The sequence below is a fragment of the Osmerus eperlanus genome, chromosome 18 (genome assembly GCF_963692335.1).
Source record: "Osmerus eperlanus chromosome 18, fOsmEpe2.1, whole genome shotgun sequence".
Lineage (NCBI taxonomy): Eukaryota > Metazoa > Chordata > Actinopteri > Osmeriformes > Osmeridae > Osmerus > Osmerus eperlanus.
In genome coordinates this window covers 13,564,172-13,590,543 of record NC_085035.1, presented here as the reverse complement: position 1 = coordinate 13,590,543, position 26,372 = coordinate 13,564,172, and the positions used below count along the sequence as shown (strand labels likewise).

At 42.5% G+C, this 26,372-nt stretch overlaps 1 protein-coding gene across 3 annotated transcripts; it reads left to right on the top strand.

Moving 5' to 3' along the window:
* Positions 1-5,784: 5,784 nt before the first annotated feature.
* On the top strand, positions 5,785-23,350 carry LOC134038966 (zinc finger and BTB domain-containing protein 7C). 3 transcript variants are annotated; one of them, XM_062484699.1, is made up of 3 exons: positions 5,785-5,936; positions 19,759-21,110; positions 21,656-23,350. In XM_062484699.1, the coding sequence occupies exons 2-3, from the start codon at positions 19,777-19,779 to the stop codon at positions 22,284-22,286; spliced, it is 1,965 nt and encodes a 654-aa protein (XP_062340683.1). In that variant the 5' UTR covers positions 5,785-5,936; positions 19,759-19,776; the 3' UTR covers positions 22,287-23,350. The 3 variants fall into 3 exon arrangements, with proteins under 3 accessions (XP_062340683.1, XP_062340684.1, XP_062340686.1); XM_062484700.1 differs by lacking the exon at positions 5,785-5,936 and adding an exon at positions 12,502-12,764; XM_062484702.1 differs by lacking the exon at positions 5,785-5,936 and adding an exon at positions 12,502-12,773.
* The last annotated feature ends 3,022 nt before the right edge of the window (positions 23,351-26,372 follow it).

Below are 26,372 nucleotides of genomic sequence, written 5' to 3'. Positions count from 1 at the left end.
GTCCTGGGTGGGTAGGATGTATGTTAAGAGGAGAGAAAACTGTGTGAAACTGTGTAGGAGAGGCAAAGAAAAACATTCCAGTCTTGGCAGCAATAATGCTGTGGAGGGGAGGGAGGAAGGACAGAGGTTAAAAGAACAGGGCATGGAGGGCATGGTGGGGGGGGTGAGGCTGCAGGGAGAGAGGGTGTGGGCATATGGGGATGGCTGGGGGGTGGTGATCTGAGGTAATATTGTTGGGTGTGTGGTTAGATCACATTCCTTTCCATGTCTTCTCATGCTGTGGGTTGTGGTGAGGTTGGCTGGGACAGAGGGAGGAGGGGGGAGAGACAGAGGAAGAAACAGACAGAGGGGGGAGGGGCAAAAGGGGGGAACTCTGGTGTGAACCAGTCTGACCACTCCAGGGGCGTATCCTTGGCACTGCCTCACTGAAAAGCACGGGCACCCTACTCATCCCACCACTCCCTCTCTCCGTTTCTCTTTCTCTCCATCTCTATCTCTCTCCCACACACTCTACCTCTCTATTTTCTTCTCTCTGTCTTTTTTAAATAAAAAAAAAACACATAAAAGCTTCTGTTTGTGTCTTTCACCAAAGTTCTGTCTTTCTATTTCTTTCTCTCTCTCCCTCTCTCACTCACTACTGTTGCATGACGCAAGTGTAACCTCTGTGAGGGTAACATTTGCTTCTTGTCACAGAACACAACACACACAAATCTGAAGAGTGGAACACCTTCCTCATGCTTTTCTATGAATTTAGTCCAGCATGGTTGTAGTAAGTTCAATCAAGTGCATTGGTTGCACCCCAGGCATTGGTAAATTATCTGCTTCATTGAGAGGAACATGAACTCTACATGTGTGTGCACAGAGTTGTTTTATCATGATCTACCATTCTGGGATCCTCTCTCTGAAGATGGCACTTGCCAAGTTAAAGCAATAAAAAATCAAATGTCTCAAAAACTGAATCTAATACTTAAATATTTGCAGTAGTGTGTGGATATGATGAAATATAATTGATTTGAGTCAATGTGACCTGTTTTTGGCTGACATCTGAGCACTGTCATGTAATGTGAACTAGTACAATGCACATGTTATTACTGACTACGAACACACAATGTCTATACCAAAACACCTTTGCCATGTATACACCACCAAAAGAAACATAATGGGACAGTCAAAGTTGATGGGAAACCATTCACCCAGTAGTTACATACAAAACAATGCAAATGCGCTGTATGTAACCAACTGTCAAACTTTCTCTCTCAGAACAACCTGCTTGACCCCAACCAATCGGGCTTCAAGACTGGCCACTCCACAGTGGCCAGTCCTGCCCTCCTGTCAGTCACCACTGCCCTCCAGTCAGCCAGAGCGGCTTCGAGGTCTTCCGTCATCATTATGTTGGACCTTTCTGCAGCATTTGATACGGTTAACCATCAGATCCTGCTCGCCAGACTTTCTGAGATGGGCATCACTGGCACTGCACTTCAGTGGATCTCATCCTACCTGTCGGGAAGATCCTACCAGGTCTCCTGGGGAGGCAAAGTGTCAGGCCCCCGCCAGCTCTCCACTGGTGTCCCACAGGGCTCCGTCCTTAGACCCCTCCTTTTCTCCCTGTACACCACCTCACTCAGACCAATCATCACCTCTCATGGCTTCTCCTATCACTGCTACGCTGACGACACCCAGCTGTACCTGTCGTTCCCCCCGACTGATCCGGAGATCTCAGCTAGGATCGAGGCCTGCCTTGCAGACATCTCCGCCTGGATGACCAAGCACCACCTCCAGCTGAACCTCGCCAAAACAGAGCTTCTCATCATCCCGGCCAAACCCTCCATCTCCCACGATCTCTCAATCACCATGGGATCTGCGACGGTGACCCCTTTATCCTCTGCCAGGAACCTCGGGTGACCATGGATGACGAGCTCTCCCTCACAGCCAACATTGCTGCAGTCTTCCGGTCGTGTAGATTCACCCTCTACAACATCCGGAAGATCAGGAGATACCTGTCTGAGCATTCCACCCAGCTGCTAGTCCAAGCACTTGTCCTCTCCAAGTTGGACTACTGCAAATTATTGTACTCGCTGTGAAATATATTATTGTTACTTTTCTACAGGTACACTCTTGCACTTTTTGAGGTTCATGTTTTTTAATTGTAACTTGTTTGACTGCAGGCTCTTATGGTTCTTCCCTTTGGCACTTATTTGGTTTTCACAATGTATACTTCATGTTTTGGCTACCTGCAATGTTTTGGGGCTATCTCGTTATGATCAGTGACCTATGCACTTTTGTAAAGCTCTCTCTTGGAAGTCGCTTTGGATAAAAGCGTCTGCTAAATAAATAAATGTCAATGTAAATGCACAGAAAACGCTATTCAAGAGCTGAAAAGTATTTTAAGTCATCAGTTATTTTCCTCCAAGGGAAATTAGGTCGCAGCCAGGTATTAAAAAACACACGCGAACACATGAAAGATAGCACATTACACAAGACACACAGACAACAGTACAATACAATGCAGTGCAAGATCCCTTCATGTGATGACAAGATCAAAGACAAAGACAAGACAAATCACTGAAAAGTGCAATCATTTTAGCAAATTTTGCATACTAATCGCAATGCACACAAAATACTTTTTGTGTATTACTTACCTATGAGTTGGAACTCTATCTCTTCCACCTAAAGGCTTCTGCATTTGATTTCTGATCTCTTCTGGCTGAACTAAGATGTTGTTATTCCTTCTCCAAAATAGTATCTGCATTAGCCTGAAAGCCCAAGCTATTATGAAACATAATTCCCAAATTTTTTTGGGGGGGATAGATTCAATTCACTAAAATCATTAAAATCCCATATTTACCACTAGTGCACAGTGCACGTGATGCAGTCAGTAATTAAAATACACACACAGACTCAGAGAAGGTGAAAGGCTGTGTGAAAGGCTTGGTGACCGGCCCGCCATTCTTAGCCGATTGTGGCGCTTCGCGGCGCTTCAGGGTGCTTCGCAGCCAGTGTGTCCTAGGCATTAGCTAGATTGAATCTATGGCTATGGATTGATTGCAATTTCTGAACGGCAGTTTCCACGCCAACTGGCCTCCTCTCATTATCATATTGGGAACAATGAATGAAATAATAAATTAATGAATGAATGAATAAATGACAACAATAAATACACAAATCAATACATAAATACATTAATTCATTTATTTATGTCTAAATGCATGGATGTGGACATGTATTTATTCTTTCATTTCTAAATATGTCAGGTTTGGTCCACCATAGACTTCATTATCTAGTTCAGGGGTCGGCAACCCGCGGCTCTAGAGCCGCATGCGGCTCTTTAGCGCCGCCCTAGTGGCTCCCTGGCGCTTTTTCAAAAATATGAAAATGGAAAAAGATGGTGTGAACATATTTTTGGTTTTAATTATTAAAACATAAATGTTGAAAAAATATTTATTATACATATTTTTACAGCAAAATGTGTATGTGTATAATAAATATTTTATTTCAACATTTCTGTCAACGAAGATTTACGTCATAGCCTGCGACACACGTTTCTTTCAGCTCGGCGTAATGCCAGACAGGTGGCTGTTGCAAACAAACCGGCGGGTGTGTCATGGGCCATGGATCCCAAAGGGAAAAAGAGAAAGATAGCTGAGGAGAACAGAGGATTCAACAGTTTTTGGACCGAATCATTTGCTTTCATTGCCAATGCGGAAGGATTGCCTGCATGTTTGCTTTGTAATGAGAAGTTGTCAAATAACAAAAAGAGTAACAGACATTTCCAGGGAAGGCATGCTACATTTGCAGCCGAGTACCCAGTTGGGAGTGAGAGAAAAAGTGCGATTGCATGAATGCTCATTATGTATTTGTAGCCTACTTATCATTTTGATAGTAATATAGCTAATATAGACCAATTATCACCCTACGTCACACCACTGTCAAGCATGCTCAACTGCGCATGTCGGCTTCAAAGGACGGACTTCTCCCAGGTATACACTTGGATCAGGTCATCATATATCTCTGGCCACTGGATTTCAGAGCTTGACATTAACTTTTTGAGGCACTTGTCCTTTGAACAAATACATTTACGTTTAATTTGTCCATGCACAAAAGTCACTTGACCCCCGATACCTTAAATATCCTGACCGAGTGATAGGGCAAAACTAGCCTGGCTAACGGAGGTCACTTTCTCAGGCAAATGACGAATGAAACAGGCTCGGTTAAAGAAATCCGAGATGTTGGCTATCTTCAGCAGGCTCGTATCTACAAAAGGTAGTCCTCCCTGACGTTTTTACTGTAGAATGGAGTGAACGGGCAAAACTAGGCTGGCTCGGGCAAAACTAGCCTGGCTAACGAAGGTCGCTTTCTCAGGCAAATGATGAATGAAACAGGCTTGGTTAAAGAAATCCGAGATGCTGGCTATCTTCAGCAGGCTTGTATCTACAAAAGGCAGTCCTCCCTGACGTTTATAGTGGAGAATGGAGTGAAATACAACATTGTGCACACTGCCAGTGAGCGACCCGAGTCTGACTGAGGCTAACAACGTCAAAACAGCGTAACGGGGACGCAGTCTCACTCAGATTGCCAGTTTTACACAAATCACAAAATAATCGGACCAGCTGGCTAAAAGCAGAATTCCCATATCTCTTTAAAGCTGCCCTGCTTGACTTTTAAGGTGTATAATTGACTGTAAAACTGTAAAATTATGAACTTTGTGACGTGAAGACATGGCTGCCGCATAAGACTATGCGGTCTACCGGGCGACATTCTCACTCAAATTTCAAGACTTTCTAACCCAAATCAAAATTCTGATGTGACAGATCAATGGGGAATCGACTTTTCTCTTAAAGGCTGTCCTTCTCGACCTTTTTGGTCTTTTTAAATCGTACTATTTGTATAATCCGTGTACTTCTCTAACCTATATAAAGGCTATCCTTACCCGGTTTTCTGCAGCCACATTGCGCGCGCATCCCGAATGTTTACAAACAAATAATTGGTCTATAGACACTTACAGCATGTGTTGCCTTCATTATAAGGCATATATAAGGCTTTTAATTTTTTGCGGCTCCAGACAGATTTGTTTTTTTGGTCCAATATGGCTCTTTCAACATTTTGGGTTGCCGACCCCTGATCTAGTTTCTTTGTCTTTGCACCCAGTTGAGCACCAGTCAATTTGACCCTGTATGAAATTGATAAAAACTCATTAATAATACATTCACATTATTTCAAAATCATGCTGCATTGTTATTCCACCCTCATTATATTGCCATTATGAGTGGGTGATGTGAATGTGCTACCTTTGCTGCCAGGTACAGGTTGACACATGGCAGCACACACCCAACACACACAGATACAGCCCACTTACACTATCGGACTTTGCTTTTTTTGTTGGTTTAAACTTTGTCATTAATTTCTGACATATTTTAGCTCCCCCTGTCTGGCCCAGCTCCTGTCTACCCCCAAAGACCTAGCCCATGTTTGAGCCCCAACTCTGTTCCCTACTGCAACATGATTAATATGTCACTTTACTACCAGCCCCATCCTCAGCCTCAGCTTCAGCCCCAGACCCAGCCCCAAGAGCTAATTTGCAGGCAAGGCCTTTGCATCACTCCCCTCCCCTCGGCACAGGTGGACATGTAGGGAATGCTTCCAAATACTTTTGGTTCAGAGGGAGGGGGTGTTGGGTGATGAGTGGGTGTGCACATTTGTTTTGTTCTGTTTTCTTAGATAACTGTTTTGTGGTAAGGTTCACTTTCCTCCGAGTCAGTGACACACCTTCAGTGCAAATTTGAGCTCCTCTGTCTTCCTTACCCACCCACCCTACCTCCCTCCTCTCTTTCTCTGTCTCGCTCTCTCAGTTTCACATGCCTACCAGAGAGGATTGGACTTGTCTTCATGACAGGGACTGAGTGTGAGAGGAACTGAAATCCAAACGCCTCTTCTTAAAGGTCAGTAACGTCTCTACAGCTCGCTATTTCTGTAGGGACTTCTCTTTATATATCCATTCTTCTATGGTCTCAAACACTTGTCAGCGAATGTTTCACTTTCAGTGGGTCATGTTTCATGCTGTACATCTTAGGGAGCTACAGCATACCAGAGATACAGGTACCACACTATGGCCATGACTTACCTCAGGTCAGTGTGTTTGATTTTCCAGTGGATGAAAAACAATTCAAATGCATTCAACTACAGTCACTTTTTCAGGATAACCACATTGACTGAATTGCTCTATTTTGTGTTGTTGAGGTAAGTCAAATTGTAAGATTGTAAGTCAAAGCAGAAACAAAGAGTTTAAATGGTTGAAAGGCACATGTATACAAGTACCGTTGTTTAGAGGAGTATCTTAATTATAAAATAGGTAAATGGAGCACATGATTGAGTTTAAAAAAATGTGTCTAGCTGTTATCATGTTCCTTTGAACTTAATTAGATTCTTATATATGTTTGTCAGTGTACCACTCCAAAAAATGACAGGGTTTCAAGAAACAATTATTTAAAACAAATGTTCAATATTGTGTTATAAATGTCAAGCATTTGAGAGTAGTATGTTTTGTAAAATTACATTTTACAATCCGTCACTCAAAGAGCACATTCATTGGCCATAAATGTGAACTTACTTCAAAACCATGCAACTTAGCTCCAGTAAGATTCTACAGTACAGTGATGGATACTTCATCTTTGTAGTTACTGACATATTACATTATTTATCAGTGTCCTCTACAACACTGCACATTTCTGTACTGAAACACCATGCTAGTCCTTTGTTTTCCCCTGAACAAGACAAAAAGCAATACGTTTACTTCTGAAGATCCAACCTTCTGACTGTCATTCAGAAACTGATCATTTGTAAAGAGATTTTTTACACACATGCACTTACAAACAGCAGACGCATGATTTGATCCCAGATTGACAGAGCGGAAACACCTTGTGTTTTCGCAATAGCAAAAAACTTTTCTGCAGTCCTATTTGCTGAGGTGAGGCCGGATCCACAGCCCTGAGTCGACCCAGGCCAACCTCACCCTGAGGGAACAGAGATTACCTGGGGATAGCTGGCAGCCACACCTCTCTGTCTACTGAACCAGACTCTAAGGTCTACACTTCTACCCTCTCACTCTGACGAGGACTTTCTCACGTCTGGATTTGATCCCTGAGTTACTTTTGTTAGGATAAGGAGACTTTAGTGGTGTGTTCACAAACAGAGCAGAAGTAGGCTAGCTTTATTTGAACAGGCTCCAAGAGAATGCAAAGCTTACTGTATCTTAACGCTCAAACAAGCATATCCACAGTCCTGAGCAGCTAGGGGATGATAGCTGACAAAGCGATGGCTCTACCTATCTCTCTTGCCCCCCTCCACAGCCCTGTCAGAACTCTCCCACGGGCTGCCTTCCCTCCTTCCTGTATGTAATCAATAGTCGGAAGTGATGGACCAGTGTTATTGCATTCATGAGGGTGTGTGTTTATGTGTGTGTGTAAGTGCCGGAGTGAGTCTCTGTCTTCCCCTGTAGCTCATGTAAAGGCACAGGTTCTGCTCTGCCGTGTTTGGTGAGTAAGCACCCGACCATCACAGATGAATTGAGGGTGGGAGGAGGCATCAAGAGGGTGTCGTGGGTGGAAGGCTGAATATCTGCCAAAAAAGCTGAGTTGGGGGGATTTGTGTACTTTGTTATTCACGAAGCAAATGCCTTTCTCCAACCGCCAAACATGCTCACACACACCCATTGATCATTCCTACTGTCATTCTGAACTCTCTCTTTAGTAATCAAGTGATAGACATGCCAGTGTGTGTTCCACACTTGGGTGAAGTAATATTTGAAATGGTTTCAAATGCGAATTTGCTTAAGCCTGTCTGAAGCGCAAGGTATGCTCACTTATTTTTATTTTATTCCATAAGATGTAATGATTCCGACAATCGTATTGAAAAGTATTATTACACTCTTTGTTGCAGCTCTGTACGTTAAGCGGATAAGAGCATAACAAGTTAATCTTCAGAAAAACAAAGGCCGTGTACAATATTCCATTGGTTTCACTTTGTATCGTGAGAGGCCTACTGAGCATGTCAACCCCCCGCCCCCTTGAGGTCTGCCTCTGCTTGAATGTCTATAGGCCTCTGCTCTGTGCGTCCTTGAGAAGCTTCAGCTATGTAGGTGTTTCCTGTGTGGCCAACATCATCTAAAATAGTCTTTGTAACCACTGGCAACCCAGCTTTTCTAAGTGACACAGATCTCGCAAGGCATGATTTTCAGGCATTCAAGCACAAATTAAATTAAGAGATTCCAACACCGCTTGTGAGTATACCCTTGGTCCAACGTGAGAGAAAACTAATTTAGCATAGGATTAAAACAATACATATTTCATAATGTCTCTGAAAGATTTGGGTTGAAGAAGTGTGTCCACCCACCTGTGTGAGAGGCAGAGAGGGACTGGCTGTTTAAAGGCATGAGTGTGTGGGCTAGCTGCATCTCTCACTACGGAAGGCAGCACTGATCCACCCACCCGGCCCCAACACACAATAGTTAGCCTGATTCCTGAACCAACATGCCCTCTGTGCTCACTCACTCACATAGCGAGAGGATGGAGGTTTGTTTGTAATGGGGCTATAAGAGGAGATGGCAGCAAGGGGTCTTCTGAATGTGTGTTCTTGCGTCTGTATGTATGTGTATGTGTGCGTGTGAGCATGTATGTGTGTTTGTGGCAGTATATGTGTGGGTATGTGTGCATGTGTGTGTTTGGCTAGCGTGACAGGCATCTGTCTCCCCTGCCCTGCAGCCTGGCTGGTTTTAATTAGGAGGTGCCAGAGAGCCCGAGGGCAGACAGAGGCTCTCCCGCCATGCTTGGCCTCCCCCTCGTTATCACCGCCGGGAGATGTCCTCACTCACCTCAACGCCTCACTCACACACACACACATGCAAACGCACCATCTCTTATCGAACACAGGCAAGTGCAAACACACACACACTCACAAACACGTAAACACACTATCTCTCACAGAACACACACAGGCACCACACACACATATCCCTTGCTCAGGCCTTTCATACAACTGATTATGGGACTACCTGTAAAATAACTTCTATCGACAATAGAAACCCACATCCAGCCATAACTCATATAAGCTGTAAATACAAACTCATGCTGTCCGTATAGAATGTACAGAATCATTTATCAATCTGCTGGATGAATGTGATACCCTTTTGGACTCCGGATTTAGAATGTGTGGAAAAAGGCAAAACAAAAGAAACTATAAAGCAGGAATAGTTACTTACTGTAAGTCGCTCTGGATAAGAGCGTCTGCTAAATGACTAAATGAATAGATGGCAGCAAAAATAGTTCCCAACTTCACTCACCTGATTGTAACCTTCTGAAGCTGGGTTCCAGAATAACCTTAAGTAAAGAAGGCATGTGTTTATGTGTGTATGTGCTTGTGTATGTTAATGTTTTCGTCTGTCCTTGGAGTTGGTTTAGCAGGAGAAAGAGAGTTCACAGCAGAAGGTTATCTACACTTTGTGAATGTTTATCAATCCCCTACACCCCAGTTTCTTACTCTTTTCTTTCATCCCCTCATCCTATCCACCCGGTCTCCTGCCCTTCTATCCCTCCCTACACCTCCATCTGCTTCTCCCTCTTGTCCCTTGTTTCAACCCCTCCCGGTCCCTTCGTCCCTCCCTCTCTTTCTCCCTCCTTCCTGGGTGAGCCTGCTGGCGCCGGCAGCCCTGGCATGGCTGCCATGCTGAGAACCAGTGGGTGGCAGCAAACAGGTACTCCAGAGCCTGACACTTACTCAGCCTTCGGCCTCCTGGCCGCGAACACACTGTTCCTCCAGCCCTCAACCACGACAGTCTCCAAGCTGGACCAAATAGATTTAACCCACTCACTCACTCACCAGGAGCATTGCAGGGATTTGATAAAGAAACAGTTTGGCATGTACAGTACTGTGTCAAATCGTAGACACCCAAGTTTTTTTTTACACAAAATATGATCTAAAATAGTTGTTTTTTTTGTCTAATGTATTTGTGACTCAGTAAAAATTGCAATGTTGGATAAAATGCTTGTTTAGACTATTCATTTGTTGTGTCTTAGCCTTTTTACTTTACTTTTTATTTTATTTGTGCATAAGACGCTTGCACAGTCCTGTACATTAGACACAGTAAACTCTGGTTGATCTGTAGATTTCAGTAAAATATGAAAATGCAGATTATGTATCTTTTTCCGATTGTCTAGTCGGTGCTGGGAAGTGAGAGAAGGTCAGACGGATATAATCTTTCTAACTTGACAATAATATTGTAATAATACTTACATATCGATATACTAAACAAAAATTGTGTAGGTGGCATGAAAAAATTATAAAAAACTATGCCAATTAAAGGGCCCCCTACTCGATTTCTGTTTAGAGCCCCCAAAACCCTAAGGCCGGCTCTGATCGGAGGGCAATACTCTAGAAATAGAAAAATTAACGCTTGTTAACCACCTCACCTGAATTCACCTTCAACATCACTGCTAAAGTTGCATAAATATGCAGGTTTCAGTGGACTCAACTAGAATTGTTTACTGGACACTGGATACCATGCCATTTTGGGGATTTTATTCGACTGGTTGCCCATCGCATAAAAACGTGCTCTATGTGATGTCATACGGAAAATCCTCACGGCCCAGGCGTTCCTCTTATGCAATGCCCATCTTGGGAAAGTGTCTTTTCATTACGGAACACTGAAGTTCTGTAAACCCATAATGTTAGGAGACAGACAGAAGAACATAATGTTGACATGGTTGTTGTAGATATATGGAATATATATTTTCCGAGGTTGTTGCCTGGCTGATGCAGTTGCCATAGATATTGTGTTCACCCTTAAATGAAAAATAGGAACTTCCAACACAATCTGGCATAGTCTGAAAGTTTAGAGACGGCATTCTTAAGAGAACACTTTTCCTACTCTTCACTTTACTATTTTTCAGTCTCACTTTCTCTTTCCTTCTCTTGCTATTTCCCTCTCCCACTTTCTCCCTCCCATCCACTTCTACTCTCAGTAAACAGCTCTGCCCTCTTTGAATTTGAAGAATAAGAGTGCCCTCGTCTGTTTTTTTTGTTGACACCCCTGTTGGCCAGAGCCTGACTGTCAACATATTGGGCAAAGTAAACTCTTACCTCTAACCTGCTTCTCTGTTCTCTGAGTCAGACAGAGAAAGTATACTCTGCTCATTCGTATTTCCTTTCTATACTTCACTAGGGTGGAGCAAAAAGCATGAATTCATGTTTGCTCACCCTTCACCCTTCATTATTTTGGCTCCTGTGGTCTTGACACCTGTGATTTTTTTTCTTCAACAATAGCATGACGCCTATATGAAAAGTCAGTTGCAAGACACAGTCATATAATCTACTGTACATTCAGTTCTTGTAACACCCTCACCTCAGTGTGTTTTATGTTAGCCCTTTGAATAAGACTTGTAGTTTCCTGTAGTGCCCTAAAATAAAACAATCATGTGTATTGCCTTGAGGGATGTGATGGAGGCAATGCTTATCAGTCTGTCTGTCTGTCTTTCTGTCTGCTTGCTTGTCTGCCTGCCTGGAACAGGAAGTAGTTTACAGGGTTTGGTGTGCGAGAATCTGCCCCAGATTACTTTCAGATTACCATACAATACGTACCAATCGTCATCTCACAGACAGACTACGTTTAACACAAACATTTCCTGAGCTTCTGACTGACACCTACTGACTATATTCAATATACCGTAGCCTATCATTACTGGCAACAGGTAGCCTTTTTACCTATGTTATACAGTGTTCTTGGTAACTATCATGTATGAATTAAGTGTATAAAATGTTTGTTTTTTTAAATCCCATACTGTCCAGTTTGTTGAATATCTTCAAAATTGCTTAAGTGAAATCCTAAACCTATACTAGCAAAGCCAGTGTATAAAACAAATGCAATGAAATTAGTATCTTACATTATGATGAGAGCTTCAAGTGTGTGAAATGAAAGTGCTAGTTAGGATCAAACATGCACTTGTGTTTTCATTTTTGTGATAGAGAAGAATGAATGACAATGTCTGTTTTTGACAATGACATTGTGTTTTCCACCTTGATCTTAACGTCATTAAACAGGGAATCTAAGCCTATCTACAAATATTTTCCTTTGTGAACAGTAAAGTGGCATAAGTAGTCTTCCAAACTTGTTTCATTTCTGCTGTCCCCCCCCCCCTAGTTCTCCCTAAACAACCCTTTCCCGTTTCACCCCACTCCCTCCATACTGAAATCCACTCTAACAAAACTAAAAATTCATTTTGTCTGACCTAAATCAGAGGGTGTCTGCGCCATAAGCTTATTACACACTGCGCTTAAACTTGTGTTGTGGAGGAGGATGGGGTATTATTATCTTTTAGCTACCCACCCTGCTATAAAAACTAGTGGTGCGACATCTCCACATTGCAGTGTGGCTGCCCTCCCTCTTGCCTACATTCAACTACACACACAAGGCTGCCTCCCTGCCTGTCTGTTTGCCTCCCTGCTGGAAAGTCCACACTCTAGCTGCTCACCAGTCCGTTCCTGACCAAGACAGCTCCAATTTCTTCTGTTCCAGTTATTTTACGCTGTTGTGCCGTGTACTTAGATTTGCTACCGGATAGTCCCTTTTTTGTGAATGGCCGTCCGGGGATGTGTGAGGAGCTTGTGAATGGACTGACAGACAGCGTAGGCATCAACGTAGACAAGGCAATGTCGAGAGGTCACGCAGCACCAGCGGTGTAGTCTTGGAATGAAAAGAAACACGCAAGGATAATTAAAAGGTAAATACGGTAGGTGACATCTGAGAGTTTTCCTCTCCCAGTAATCTCCTACATACTTTTTGGAATGCTGTGAAACAAATCTGGACGTGTTGATTTTTTGTTGATGCCAGAGCATGCTCTCTGTGAGTGTCTGTGTGTGTGTCTTGTGTGTGTTTGTTTTAAGTCTTTGTAAGCTGTATATGTTGTACAGTTTTTGTGTGTGTGTGTTAGTGTATTGGGAGTGCTACAGTATTTGTTGTAGACTGTGAGTGTTGGATGCAAGTGTTTCACCCAGGTGCTAACACACTGACAGCAGATCAGAGTGTGCCTACTTATCTGATGACTCACATAATTATTTGGGTAGGACTGGAGACACTGTTTAAAGAAAATGAAGGTGCCACAGTCTTAGTTTTAATAAAAATGCAGAAGCAACATGCATGGTGATTTAGAATTTTAAACATAGTCTGATGGAGAAAAGAATTGTGGGGTGGGGGGTGTGGGGAGGTTTGGTTTTGAAATAGAACTGTAAAGGCTTGTGGGCAAGTGGTTCAGTTACTGAAACATACAGTACTGAAACTGTACAGTCCATAATAGTGAAAACCATTATTTAAACTATAAACATGTTCATGTTTTTTCATATATGTGTACGTATATATATGTATAATCAATATGCCATGTAGTAAAATGTGGCTTAAATTATATATTTTTTCTGCCATTGCTCTCCTTCGTGCCACAAACAGTATTAAAATACAAGGATTAAGCTCTTAGAGTGTGACAGAATTGATACATTTAGTTGTTTCCTTGAAAGAAGCGGTAAATCTAGACTCGTAGACAGTCGGCAACTCGGCATTTAAAGAATACTGTACCCTGTGTTGAAAAAGGGGAGATTTAGTGAAATCACTGATCTTTTCACGAGATTGCCATATATGAGACTATCACAAAAATATCTTGCAGTTTATTATTTTCAAATAAATGTACTGCAAGTTGGTACAATAGAGTATGCCCATATTCCATGTTTTATATACGAAACAAGCAAGAATTACATCCTTTTTACTTGTCTCTCCCATGTCAAATTTATTTAGATCTCTCTTATCTTAGACAGAAAGAAAGAAAGACAGATTGAAGGGAAAGAGATGAGACGGACAAACACATCACAAAGTGGGAGAAATGGGATTCTATCTCCTTATAAACATGTGAACTACGCTGTTTTACAAACCGTAGTGCTTCAATCTTTGCCACTAAACAACTTCACTGAGTGAGACAGATAATGGTGTGAGGCTGCAGGTTCCCCTCAAGGCTAGAGTGAATACATACTCTAGTGAGAATGACCCACACTCCGTAAAAAATCCATCTCTGACTTTATTCCAGATTTGAATGGATAATGATTGATGTTATAATTTTCATCAACGTCTCAACTGTGTTCTGAATCCTCCTGATATTTCATCCTATGTAAGGTAACAGTATTTTAACATACACCATGAACATGACTTTTGACATTTTTCCACGCACCTGGGGGCAATGTATCAAACTCTGTGTGAATTCATTTGAAAAAGTATGCATACGGGGAAATCTGGAAAACTGTACGCAATGGTTTTCTCAGATTTATGAACACTGTGTGTACGGACACAGTGTTTGTCTTAGATTCCACTTAACTTGTGATTGTGCGCACGTGAACGAGCTAGTAGTCCACACCCCGTCAACTCCCATATTTGACCTTACATGCTTGTTGAAACGCCCATATTTTGTCAGGTTTCTCAATAAACTTTTCAATTAACCCATTATGAACAATGAATGATTCAAAATGAGAAATAGCTTAAACAACAAACAAAAAAAACATTGAAAAATATCAACTTTACTGAATGTGAAATAGCGATCTTAATTTGCGAAATAGTCGGAGGAGCATCTTATTAGGTGGCCTTAGGCTAGCAGTTTTTGAGCTTTGATGGGGTAAAAATACAAAAAATGAATGCATCAACACATTGTGGCCTTATCGTAACATGTGCAGTCGATAGCACAAAAAAGCTCCGTTAAAACCGTCCTACGATGGATTTTACGATCAATTTAGGCTTATGACGCTTTCGGGAAACGTAGCCCAGGTCAACCGCAGTGTAAAGGGGATCTAATGTAGGCTAATTTAAGGACAGACGGATCATGTCATCCCACGCCTGGGGCATCACATGACTGAGGTTGGATTGGTTTATCCCCGACCTGTCTGCCAGCTCCCACTAAAAAGTCCCAGTTGCAGAGAACTTTTACAGTCGATTCGCTTGACTTTGGTTTGACTTTTGATGGGCATTCCCAACTCACTCAGTAAAGAGGTAAAAAAAATGGCTTAATGATTTATCAACCGGTCATCATTGTGGGCCAAGACTGCACGACCCTGAACGAATTTACCGCTCACCTTAATCCAGGGCTCTTGACTGCGACCAAATGTTCGCATTTTGCGACCAGTTTTTGAGACAGTGCGAGCATTTTTTACAAGTAGGCTACTCGCGCATTTGCGACCTACAAATTCTGAATTTATTAGGTGTGCACAACGTCAGCACACGTTAACAACGACGCATAGATACCACGTTCTAGTAAGACAGCGATATCAGCGAGCCCTCAGCATTAGTACCGTAGCTAAAGGTCTAGGAAAGTTGAGGCTAATTTTCGCTAGGTACCTATAAACCAAGCTAAAAGTCTTGGAAAGTTTACAGAGCTGCCAACTCTCACGGTTTCGCCGTGTGACACACGCATTTCAACCATTTCTCACGCTCTCACGCCACCCATTGTATATCTCACGCCGAAAAGGCAATGCCAAACAAGTAGCCAAGCTAACGTTGTAAACAGTAACGGACGAGGCTGAGTTTAGGCTATTTTTCGCTAGGTTCCTACGAACATTTTAAGCTGCCAGACAAGTGGGTTCCCCTTCGTTCTTTTGGTGAGCAGTGTCACGAGCCCTTCTTACCCGGCGTCATGGAGCCGAGCAGCTAAATACTTATTTAGCACTAGCGTTGTTAGCTACTGTATCCCTGCCTGCGTTTGCGCTGTTGCTCAGAAAGTGTTGTGGTGTAGGACTGATAGATAAGTGCATCATACATTTAAGGCATTTAGCTAAGACTTGCATGTACAGTACGTAATGTCACATTAAATAATGTATTTAAACTCAAGCTTGTGTAGTGCGTCGCTGTATATCAGTTGTAACAAATTTCCCCAGAAATGGTACCCTTTCTAGTTACATTAATAATTGCATTGCATGTCGATTTAAGGTGTGCCCCTAAATCTGCTTGCGCTCCTAAAATGTTCAGTCAGGGGCTACGGTGCTCCTAGTAAAAAAAAGTTAGTCTGGAGCCCTGCCTTAATCTCCTATTGGCGATCTCCTCCAAAAGTGATAAAGCATTGCATATCGATTGTATAATATAGCTAGCCTGGGTGTCAGACGAATTTAGCCCCGCCCACAAAAATGTTTGGTCGGGAAGTTGGGTCAGGGGTTAGCCTGACGTTGTCATACTCATAATTCAAGTCAGAATATGAGTCTGATACCGCTCCGTTGGGCTGTGAGTATGGGGCGTGTTTCAACCGAACCCGGACAAAAAATGCCTCTTCGCTCAATTGGATAGACCTACAACCAATCAGAGCAACGTAGTATGTTTTTTGTTGAAAACGAATTCAACCCAAGCGCTCTTTGGTGATGTGGTTGATTACGTTCCTGTTGATCATTTGTCCTTCGTCGTATACTATGGAACTATGTCAGAACAAGAGCTGTTCGGACCAATCCAATTGTCAGGGCGGGCTTTATACGATGATGGACAGATGATCAACAGTAACGTAATCAACCACGTTACCAAAGAGCGCTTGGGTTGAATTCGTTTTCAACAAACATGGCTGCCGCTGGAGAGCTCAGATGTATACATTCTGCCATCGAGTCTGTTTTAGAAGACATCGACAGCGCATTAATTTTGAAAGAGGACAGAGAAACGCGATCAAGGCATTTGTTGATGGAAAATACGTTTTTACCGTCCTTCCTACGGGATTTGGTAAAAGTTAACATACTACGTTGTTCTGATTGGTTGTAGGTCTATCCGATTGAGAGAAGAGGCATTTTTTTTCAGGGTTCGGTTGAAACACGCCCCATACTCACAGCCCAACGGAGCGGTATCAGACTCATATTCTGACTAGAATTATGAGTATGACAACGTCAGGCTATAATATAGCCGTAGCCTATATCACTTTTGGCTTAACTCGTTTGTGGCCTAAATTCACACGTTTTCTTTCTGGCTAAATAGTTGTAGTTGATCTTCCCATTGTAGATCAAGTAAAACTGTCATTTGTCATGCATGAACTTTCTCTCCGCCTTTCGGTCACTGTCGCTTTATCACATCTCAAATGTACGCATGGGTTCTAAAGTACGCAGAGGTCAACAGAAACTCACAAATGTTTTTTTCATAAATCTGAAACTGTGTAGAAACACCCGTACACATGTTTCTGCGTCCATATTCATGCGTACGCGCCTTCGTACATTTTCCCCTTTTTATTCATCAGTGAAGGGAAGGATATATCTTTTGTTTGATTAGTGTTGCACACTCAGATTAATCTATTTCAGAACTAGAATGTAATTATCATCTCATCCAATCTGATTTGATACCAATAGAATCAAACATATTTTTGTATCTAAAGATCCTAGCAAACTAGAACATTTTTGACTACACGATATAGATTGGTGTTTTATCAAAAACAATTGTTACAAAGTAATTTAAGGGGGCCCCACAAATATACATCCAACCCATCCATAAGTGCCTCTCATTTGTATGTACTGTCAAGAAACTGTGTTGGCCATTGATGGCATAACTCTGTACTGTACATGCAAATGGTTTCTGGACAATGTGAATGACAGCATAAATCAATGTATACTGAGGTAAATATCATTATCATAAAATAATCTGTATGAACACATTTGCTCTCAGAGTCCCCTGCAATAGACACATGTTTATAAGTCAAAACAATAGTTCAACCTGACAGGGTTGAGCTGGTGGCCCTATCCAGTCAGTCATCCAACGTTGTGCCGGTCAGGGACACAGGCTGCCCCATTAGCCTCTGTCTAGCCTCTGTCCACTGGCACTAATGATGAGGCTGCCACAGGATCACGCTGGAAAGCACAGAGGAGTTGGAGGAGGAGTTGACACTTAGTGTCAGGAAGGGCATCTTTACCTGGATGATGAAGTCGCAGTCATTTGAGACTGGTCATTCCACTCCATGGGTTGATTAGGACAACTGTATCAATTAAGAAATCAGTTTTAATCAAGTAACTGAACCTCTAAATCAGTAAGTGGGTAGGTCATAAGCAATATGTATTTTCATTATTTTCTTTATATTATGATTAAAATATTAGAGGTGTGATTCGACTGTACAGTGTGTTTTACCAAGATACATTAGGGTGAGATTTTCCAAATCTCCAAGAGAAAGGAGAGAGAGCAAGAGAAAGACAGAGAAAAAAAAGACAGAAACGCCTTTTCAGGGCCTTTCACCATAGGTTGAGCTCTCTGCTGTTCCCACCCTATTTGTCTAAGGGTGGAAAGGAGAGAGAGATGGGGGTTAAGGGCAGTTGGGTGATGAAATGGTGCATTAAGACCTTGTGGTGGGAAAGTTGTGCCCTCCGCCCCTCCCTGCCCATGTGGCACATCCTCCTCAGATCCTCTCCACATTGTAATTAGGGGCCGGGTTAGTGTGTCTGGTGGGGGGAAGGAGGGACACACACACACACTACCCCCCCCCCCCCCGCACACACACACCCTCCTTCTCTTATCCACTCCGTTGTTCTAAGCTCAGTTCTATTGTTTGACTTGGCTGGCTGTTCCAGGGAGGGGCGACCGCAAGGCTGTTTGTGCAACCTGTTAGGGAACCTTTGAGGACATACAATCCCTTTTTTTCTTCCCCCTCTTCAGTGGAGATTCTTTCACCTTGCAGTGACTGTCCATGGTTCTCAACACACAGAGCAAATTCAGTCAAGTAGACCTCGCTGGAGTGAAAATATGTGTGTTTGCTGTGACCTCAAAACCTCATCTCCAGCCTTAGCCTAGGTCTAGCTAAGCTAACACTATCCATCTCATCTGTCCATCATCCTTTGACATGGTACGATGGACCACCTAGTATTTATCAACATTACCCACTTCTAACAACAAGACTGGACATTTGACTGTATTTACTAAACAATTCATACAATCCAACAAACATGCTTAACCATACAACTGTTCCACCAAACCCTTTGCTCCAACCTGTCATGTTGTATCTCATTGTCTCTTATAGGCGTTTCCATCATGTAGAAACTGTGTCAGATTTATCATCATAGCTACAGTTCCCTAGCAACAAGATAAAGAACACTATACATTTTATTGGTTGCTGAGTACCATTTTACCTGGTGATAAACTACAAACTATGTTCCTGATATAGTTTTAAGGTAATGCAGTTGCTGGGTCACTTGGATGCAGTCAACAAGGCAGTCGTGGTCAAGCTGCTTATGTGATCATCAAGAGCAGGTTTCAAATCTATTCATAGAGATAAATGAGTGAGAATAATGCAGCATCCATTTTATCCATTGAATCAACAGGTCCAACACAATTGCTGAATATTGTATAGAAAGAAAACCAACGGATTCAATAGATTAGAATTTCTGTAGTGCCCTATTAATCCTGAAAATGTAATTGGGAATATTCTTTATCATCTTAAGTGGAATCTGCCCCTTCTTTTTCTGTTGTCTGTTCCACATCTGACCACATCAGTTTGCAAGCTATACCTAAATGATGTCTGATCACTTATTTGATATCAGACAGTTGAAAAACACACATGCATGCACACACACATACACAGGTTCGCCCATAATGTTTAAATCCTCATTATGTAGAAATCCAACAAAAATATGTTTCTCCACATATAGCTAAAGAAACTGATTACCCTTCTGTTGTGTATTATCTGCGGGATTTAACGTCTCTGTTGTTCTATGGCTCTCTAATAATCTTTCTTTTATCCTGTGTTGCAGCATAAAACCAACCAGAGCATGGCCCACAGTGTGGAGGACCTTATAGGGATTCCCTTCCCCAACCACAGCAGTGACGTCTTGTGCTGCCTCAACGAGCAGCGGCGTGACGGCCTGCTGTGTGACGTGGTGCTCATTGTCCGTGACCAGGAGTACCGCACGCACCGCTCAGTTCTGGCCGCTTGCAGCCAGTACTTCAAGAAGCTCTTCACTGTGGCGAATGATGGGGGCAGTGAGCACCATACCGCTGTCTACGAGATTGACTTTGTGGCCCCGGAGTCATTGACAGCTATCTTGGAGTTTGCCTACACGTCCACACTGACGGTGACAGCGTCCAATGTGAAGGAGATTCTAAGCGCAGCACGCATGTTTGAGATCCCTTGTATCATTAACGTGTGTCTGGAGATAATGGACTCTGGTGGGGGAAGAGATGGAAGAAGAGAGGAGGACGAAGAGGACGAGGACGAAGAGGACTTGGAGGCAGATGAAGACGATGAAGAAGATGAGGAGGAAGAGGATGACATTGAGGAGTCCAGGAAAGGTATGCAGGAAGACCACGAGGATGCCACCAGCGAGAGATCGACAAAATCTTCAGAGAGTCAGGGTGGGTCAACCTCTACGAAGCAAGTGGACAGTCCCCCCAGCACCTCTCAGTACCAGACACAATACCAGACCCAGAGGGAGAGGACATCCCAGGACACAGATTCCATCTGTAGGAAGCCCAGCGAGAAAGAGAGCATGGAGAGCCGAACTCTCAAAGACTTTTCCATAGAGTCACTGCTTCAGGAAGGGCTGTATCCTCGAATACCAGTCCTGGACAGGAGTTCCAGCTTCTCCCCCTTACTCCCTGGGTTCTACCCCCCCATGTGGGCCTCCGAGTTCCCAGGCATCTCCCAGCACATTATGGAGCCTGGCCACAGCCACCACCCCTCGCATCCTCCCTACCCCCCCCAGCCCGAGGCCTGCCCCCTGAATCTAGCCGTCAAGAGAGAAGTCATCAAGGAGGAGCTGAAGGAGGATGTCCCATCCAACATTCTCCATGGCAACTTTCTGAAAGACTTTGTGAGCTCGGGCTTGGGCGTGGTTGGAATCGGGGGGACAGATGGTCACCTGGGGCAGGTGAAGGATGAGGCGGACTTCCGCTCCTACCTGGGATTTCTAAGTGCTTCCCACCTGGGGGCGCTGTTCCCCCCATGGCAGCTGGAGGAAGAGAGGAAGATGAAGCCCAAGGCCTCCCAACAGTGCCCCATCTGCAACAAGATCATCCAGGGGGCCGGAAAGCTGCCACGACACATGAGGACCCACACTGGAGAGAAGCCTTACATGTGCACTATTTGTGAGGTGCGCTTCACCAGGTAGGAAGACTCTAATATTTAATATTATACTACTCATATATATATATTAATATAATGTCCATAACATGTCCATGAAAAATGCATGTACATATGCATGTTGGTAGCATATTTACTGTTTATTGTCATGTTAAATGTGTCATAGATTTGATATATTGTGGACATGAGAAAGACAAAGGTGAATAAAGGGGATGTTCATGTGGTTCTAGTGTGAGATAGTTATCAACTGTTGTTTAATCTCAATACCACATGTGACCTTCAGACTGGAAACCCCCCTCATGTGCTTCTTTGTATTAGTAACCTCAATCCCCTACTTCCTGTCTCTCTACTGGTTTAGTTATAGCTGTCATATAGCAGCTCACAGAACACACACACTGTTTTTGTTCATTACGGAAATATACTTCCTCCCCAAAAACATAGAATCAGAGTAAGAATCATTTCATTTGCAAAAGTAAATGCAATTATAAGAAAGCTGTCCTTTCACAAACATGTGAAAAGACAGAAAGTGTCTTGAATGAAATGACTGATTCCTCTCTGTCTCTCCCCAGACAAGACAAACTGAAGATCCACATGCGGAAGCACACAGGAGAGCGACCGTATATCTGCCTCCATTGCAACTCCAAATTTGTCCACAACTATGACTTGAAGAACCACCTTCGTATTCACACAGGGGTGAGGCCCTACCAGTGCGAGCACTGCTACAAGAGCTTCACCCGCTCTGACCACCTGCACCGCCACATCAAGAGGCAGAGCTGCCGTGTCTCGCGCCCTCGGCGGGGACGCAAGCCTGCCACCTGGCGCACAGCCAAGAACTTCCTGTGCCCTCCTCCTCCTCCATCCAGCTACCACCTGGAGGAGAAGGGATTACCTGGCAGCTGCAGAGTTGTGACATCCTCCTCCTCCCCGGGGGTCAAAGGTCACAATGGTGGGGAGATGCGTGAGTTAGGAAGCAGAGGTCTGGCCTACAAGGATTTTGACAGTGATAGCAGGGAGAGGAGAGAGGGGAAGAGGGTGGAAAGGAAACACGTAATGGAGGAGGTGGGGAGGCCGAGAGGCGTGTTCACCTTTGCCCTGGCAGGGGAGGAGGTCCTCAGTCACCCTCAATTTTATTCCACAACCCCTGATCCTTGGACCATGAGACTGGAACGTGCCCCGCCCATCCCTGAGCCGTCCAACTGAACTCAGACACAGAGTTCACTAGTTAAAGATCTATCCCTCCTACTGTACAAAGACAAGGGTGAAGTCATGAGAATTTAAGGGTAGTGATGTCATACACAACATCAGAGGTCATCTTTTTTAGGTAATCTCTGATACAAATTGTGAGGGGGAAAAAATGCAATCTTCTCTTTTGCCATAAAAAAAAAAAAAAAAAAACTATCACTTAAAAATGGATAAATGCGTCCAGTTGAGGTAGAACCTCATGGTTTACAATGCTGTTCGAAACTTTAACTGAAACACTCCTATCCTGTAGGAATTACTTTTACATTACTTACAAAACAACTTAAAATACAATTTAACATTTGTCATGTAATGAAACAATCAATTATTCTCAGGAGACAATATAGGATTATTGACTACAATGAATGTAAAACCAGTAAGGGTGTTCTGATTAGACTGCAGATATTTACCTAAAAAATCTTTCACAGATTTGTAAATTGTGATTTAATGAGCATGATCAACATGTTTACAAACCTGGGTACAACCAGGTTTCTAATTTCCTTTGAATATTATCCAGCATGATGATAAACATGAAAATTACTCCACTGAATCAAGACCATTCAAAACTTGTTTTTACTTTTGTACTGCTTTGTTCTCATCTAAGCTTCTGTCTGCACTATTGTAAATATATAAATAATGTTTTACAGATTTACCATAATGATATATACTGATGTATCGATGCTGAAATTGGTATTGATCTTTAATAATTGAGAAACTATCCAAAGATGTGGAGTTTTCACAGTTTTTCATGCTTATGCGTTTCTTCAAAGGACGAAGATGTATGTTTGTCACAGGCTAATTGCGCTTTAGCTGTGTACTGCTAGTGTTTTCTGCAGTAATATTGAAAAGGGTTTCTGCCCTGTTTTTATGAACTTGTTCTCCACAGATTTATGTATAAATATTGTTATTCTGAATTTGTTTTAATCAAATGGGAAACTATTTTCTTGCTATTTATGCATATTTAAATAAGCCTTGGCTATATTTTGCAAATCTGTTTTATAAATACACTACTTGTTGGAAATCGACTTGGATCTGAGTGTCAACTTAATTATCCAGAAAAGTATGTGTGGGAGTATGTGTATGTCTTTATACAGTTTGTGTCTTTGTGTGTGTGTGTATGTTTGTGTGTATATGTAAAGAGAGAGAGAGAGAGAGAGAGAGTGAGAAAGAGAGAAAGAAAGACATGAAAATGTTCAGTTCAATCAATTGAGAAAGCTCTAATCAACAATACATATCATTTATTTAACGGAATTTATGTAGGAACTTTCATTTATGCTTTGACAAATTCAAAACGAATTTAGCCTCACGAGTCCCCTGAGTCCCTGTGAATGTTTTACATCTATTAAAACATTCACACTCAAAACCATAGTTACCAACCATAGTAACCAAAGTTGACACTTTCTTCCATGAGTCTCTACGGACCTCTACTGGGCCATAAGCTATATTACAGTTTCATTGCACAGCCATAACAATCTCCTTGCATAAGATGACTGGCTATTAAAAACTACAAGTCCCACATTTCACAAGCGGCAGGCGCCAACACAGTAGAGTTTTCAGTGACGATGCAAAAAGTATCTGTATAGATCATGGGCTGAGCGGGGGGGGGGGGCTTCTAGGGCTAGACCCACAAACCCCTCACCCTAACCCGCAAACGGTCAAACTGTGCCATATTCAGGCTTCATATCAGTAGATATCACCTTCCCCCAAAAATGTTTAGGTTCTGAGATTACTGTGCCCACTGTTGCATCAGTCGTCCCAGATACACGGTCTAAAGCACAGTCCACACTCTTTATTGGCACTAACACCTTGGATTTAGTGTATTAGGATTACTCTGGTACAAACACAGATCTTCAAGCACTCCCATATGGTTCCAGAGTTGTTCTGAAAATAATTCAGCAAAGAAACAAGCATAAAGAAAACAGTATTTTAGGACTACTGAGGCTATCAGGGATAAACCCTACAGTTGTCCCAGCTGGTCAAAGCCACGTAATAGAAGGTTTAGCTCATTTAAACAGCCAAACTGCCAATAGGCTGGTTGTAATTGATCCCCCTTCATTGTCTTCCTTACCTGGAGGCTTGTTAGTTACAAGCTGTTTACTTAGTCTACCTGACAATCCATCTAAGAAACTACTAGTAGTGTTGCGCAATGAAAGCAAGCATGACATAATCATCCCAGCAAAGAGTGTCATAGCTGAAATACATGCCTTGCAGGAAGTTGTCCAGAATAAGCGAAGCCCAACAGATGCAGCACACCAGAGTAGTTTCCCAAAGTCTTCTGAAAGTGTAAAGCTGAACTTAAACTTTGATGGCTCTCCAATTCCAGCTGAATGGAGAGAGAGAATAGAGAATAAACTATGCGCTATGCCAGAAGTGTTTGCTCTACATGACTCAGACTTTGGTCAAACAGGTATTTTTTTATTTTTAAAATTATATATGTGTATTATCTGTTATTGTAGAAAGGCCCATCCAGGGACGGGAGTTGAAAATTAGCACTTGCTATAAACGTTATGTGCATTACATCAGCTGCAAACTTTCCTCTGTAGCTATGTTTAACTGCATTGTCCCTGTCAAATGAATTTAATAAATAAAATAAATTATAATTTATAATTATATATGTGTCTAGTAGTGAAAAAGTATTGTATTCAATACCATTTCACAAGATACTAACTTACCCAGATAGTGTCTCCATTATATATTTACTGTGTTATAGTAAATACTGTTTGTCATATAATCAAAGATATACAAGAGAACATCCAAAATATATATATTAAACTAAAGACAGCTATCTCCCACCTAATGTCAGTCACATCATGAATTGCATTTGAAAATGCAATAGGCTCCTCCTTTAGAACACATTCTGCAAACTGGAAAACAAATGTATACGCAGAAAAAGATTACATGATATATTTAACAGCAATTTAACCATTTTCTTTTACCCTGCAGTATTACAAGTGCCATTTCCATTGTGTCTAAATACTATCAGCATTATTCAGTAAGTAAATATATACATAATTATTACTTGATTTCCACAAACTTACCTTAAGGACAAAAGCTCCACAAGAAGTGGCATCCTGCTGGCATGGATGAGGACATGTCCCACATGCCAGCCTTGAGATGTTGCAGCCCTTTTGTCTGAAGAATGATCTGTAAGTATGTAAGTTTTTTTAAATGGTACCATTGTCAAAGAACATTACAAAGAGTTTCTATCCCATCCAAATGGCTGTCATTTCGAAGGAGTCTATGTAGAATGCCTTGACAGTAGGCTGCTTATTGCAATTCTGCACTAGCAGATGCATGTAAGCATTGATGGCCTGACATGACCCACAAACGAAGGGGAACAATCATTTGTTAGAAGCAACAAGATACAGCATATTGAATAAAAAATTACACACAGGTACTGAATATAGTATTTGCTACGTAGTCTTACCTCACTTCCCAGCTCCTCATTTGGAGCCATTTTAGAAATATCTGCATAGAAGATTTTATAGGGGCCAATTCTGGATAGCAGGACATCTGCATTTTTGCCTCCCCAAGCCTCAGAAACACCTTTTAAAGATATCAGTCATTATAAGCTGTGCTGCTGGTGGCAGGTGTGGCAGGTGGTGCTGTGCTGGTGGTGCCGTGCAGGTGGCAGGTGGTGCTGTGCTGGGGGTGGCAGGCGTGGCAGGTGGTGCTGTGCTGGTGGTGGTTTCATTTTGTGTGGGATTCGAGGGGTCACCTCTTTATATTTCTTTAGGTGGTCCACATTAATCTTTGGGAAAACAATCCCATTGTCATCCTGAAGATCTGCACTTTTCCCTTCAATTTTTTGTTGTTGTAAAAGGACCATTGTAGTTTTGTCCAGTTTGCCTCCTTTCCGTTGTTGGCTTTGTACGTTAAGCCTCAAAACCCTGTCACCCATGGAAAATACAACCACTGGCTCATTGGGTTTCTTTGAATATTTATTTTGGACCTTGGCTGTGTTCTCCATGGCTGTCTGAAGAACCTCGCTCAGATGAACCATCTCCTCTGTTAGGTCCTCTACAGCAATCACCTCCTCAACACTTG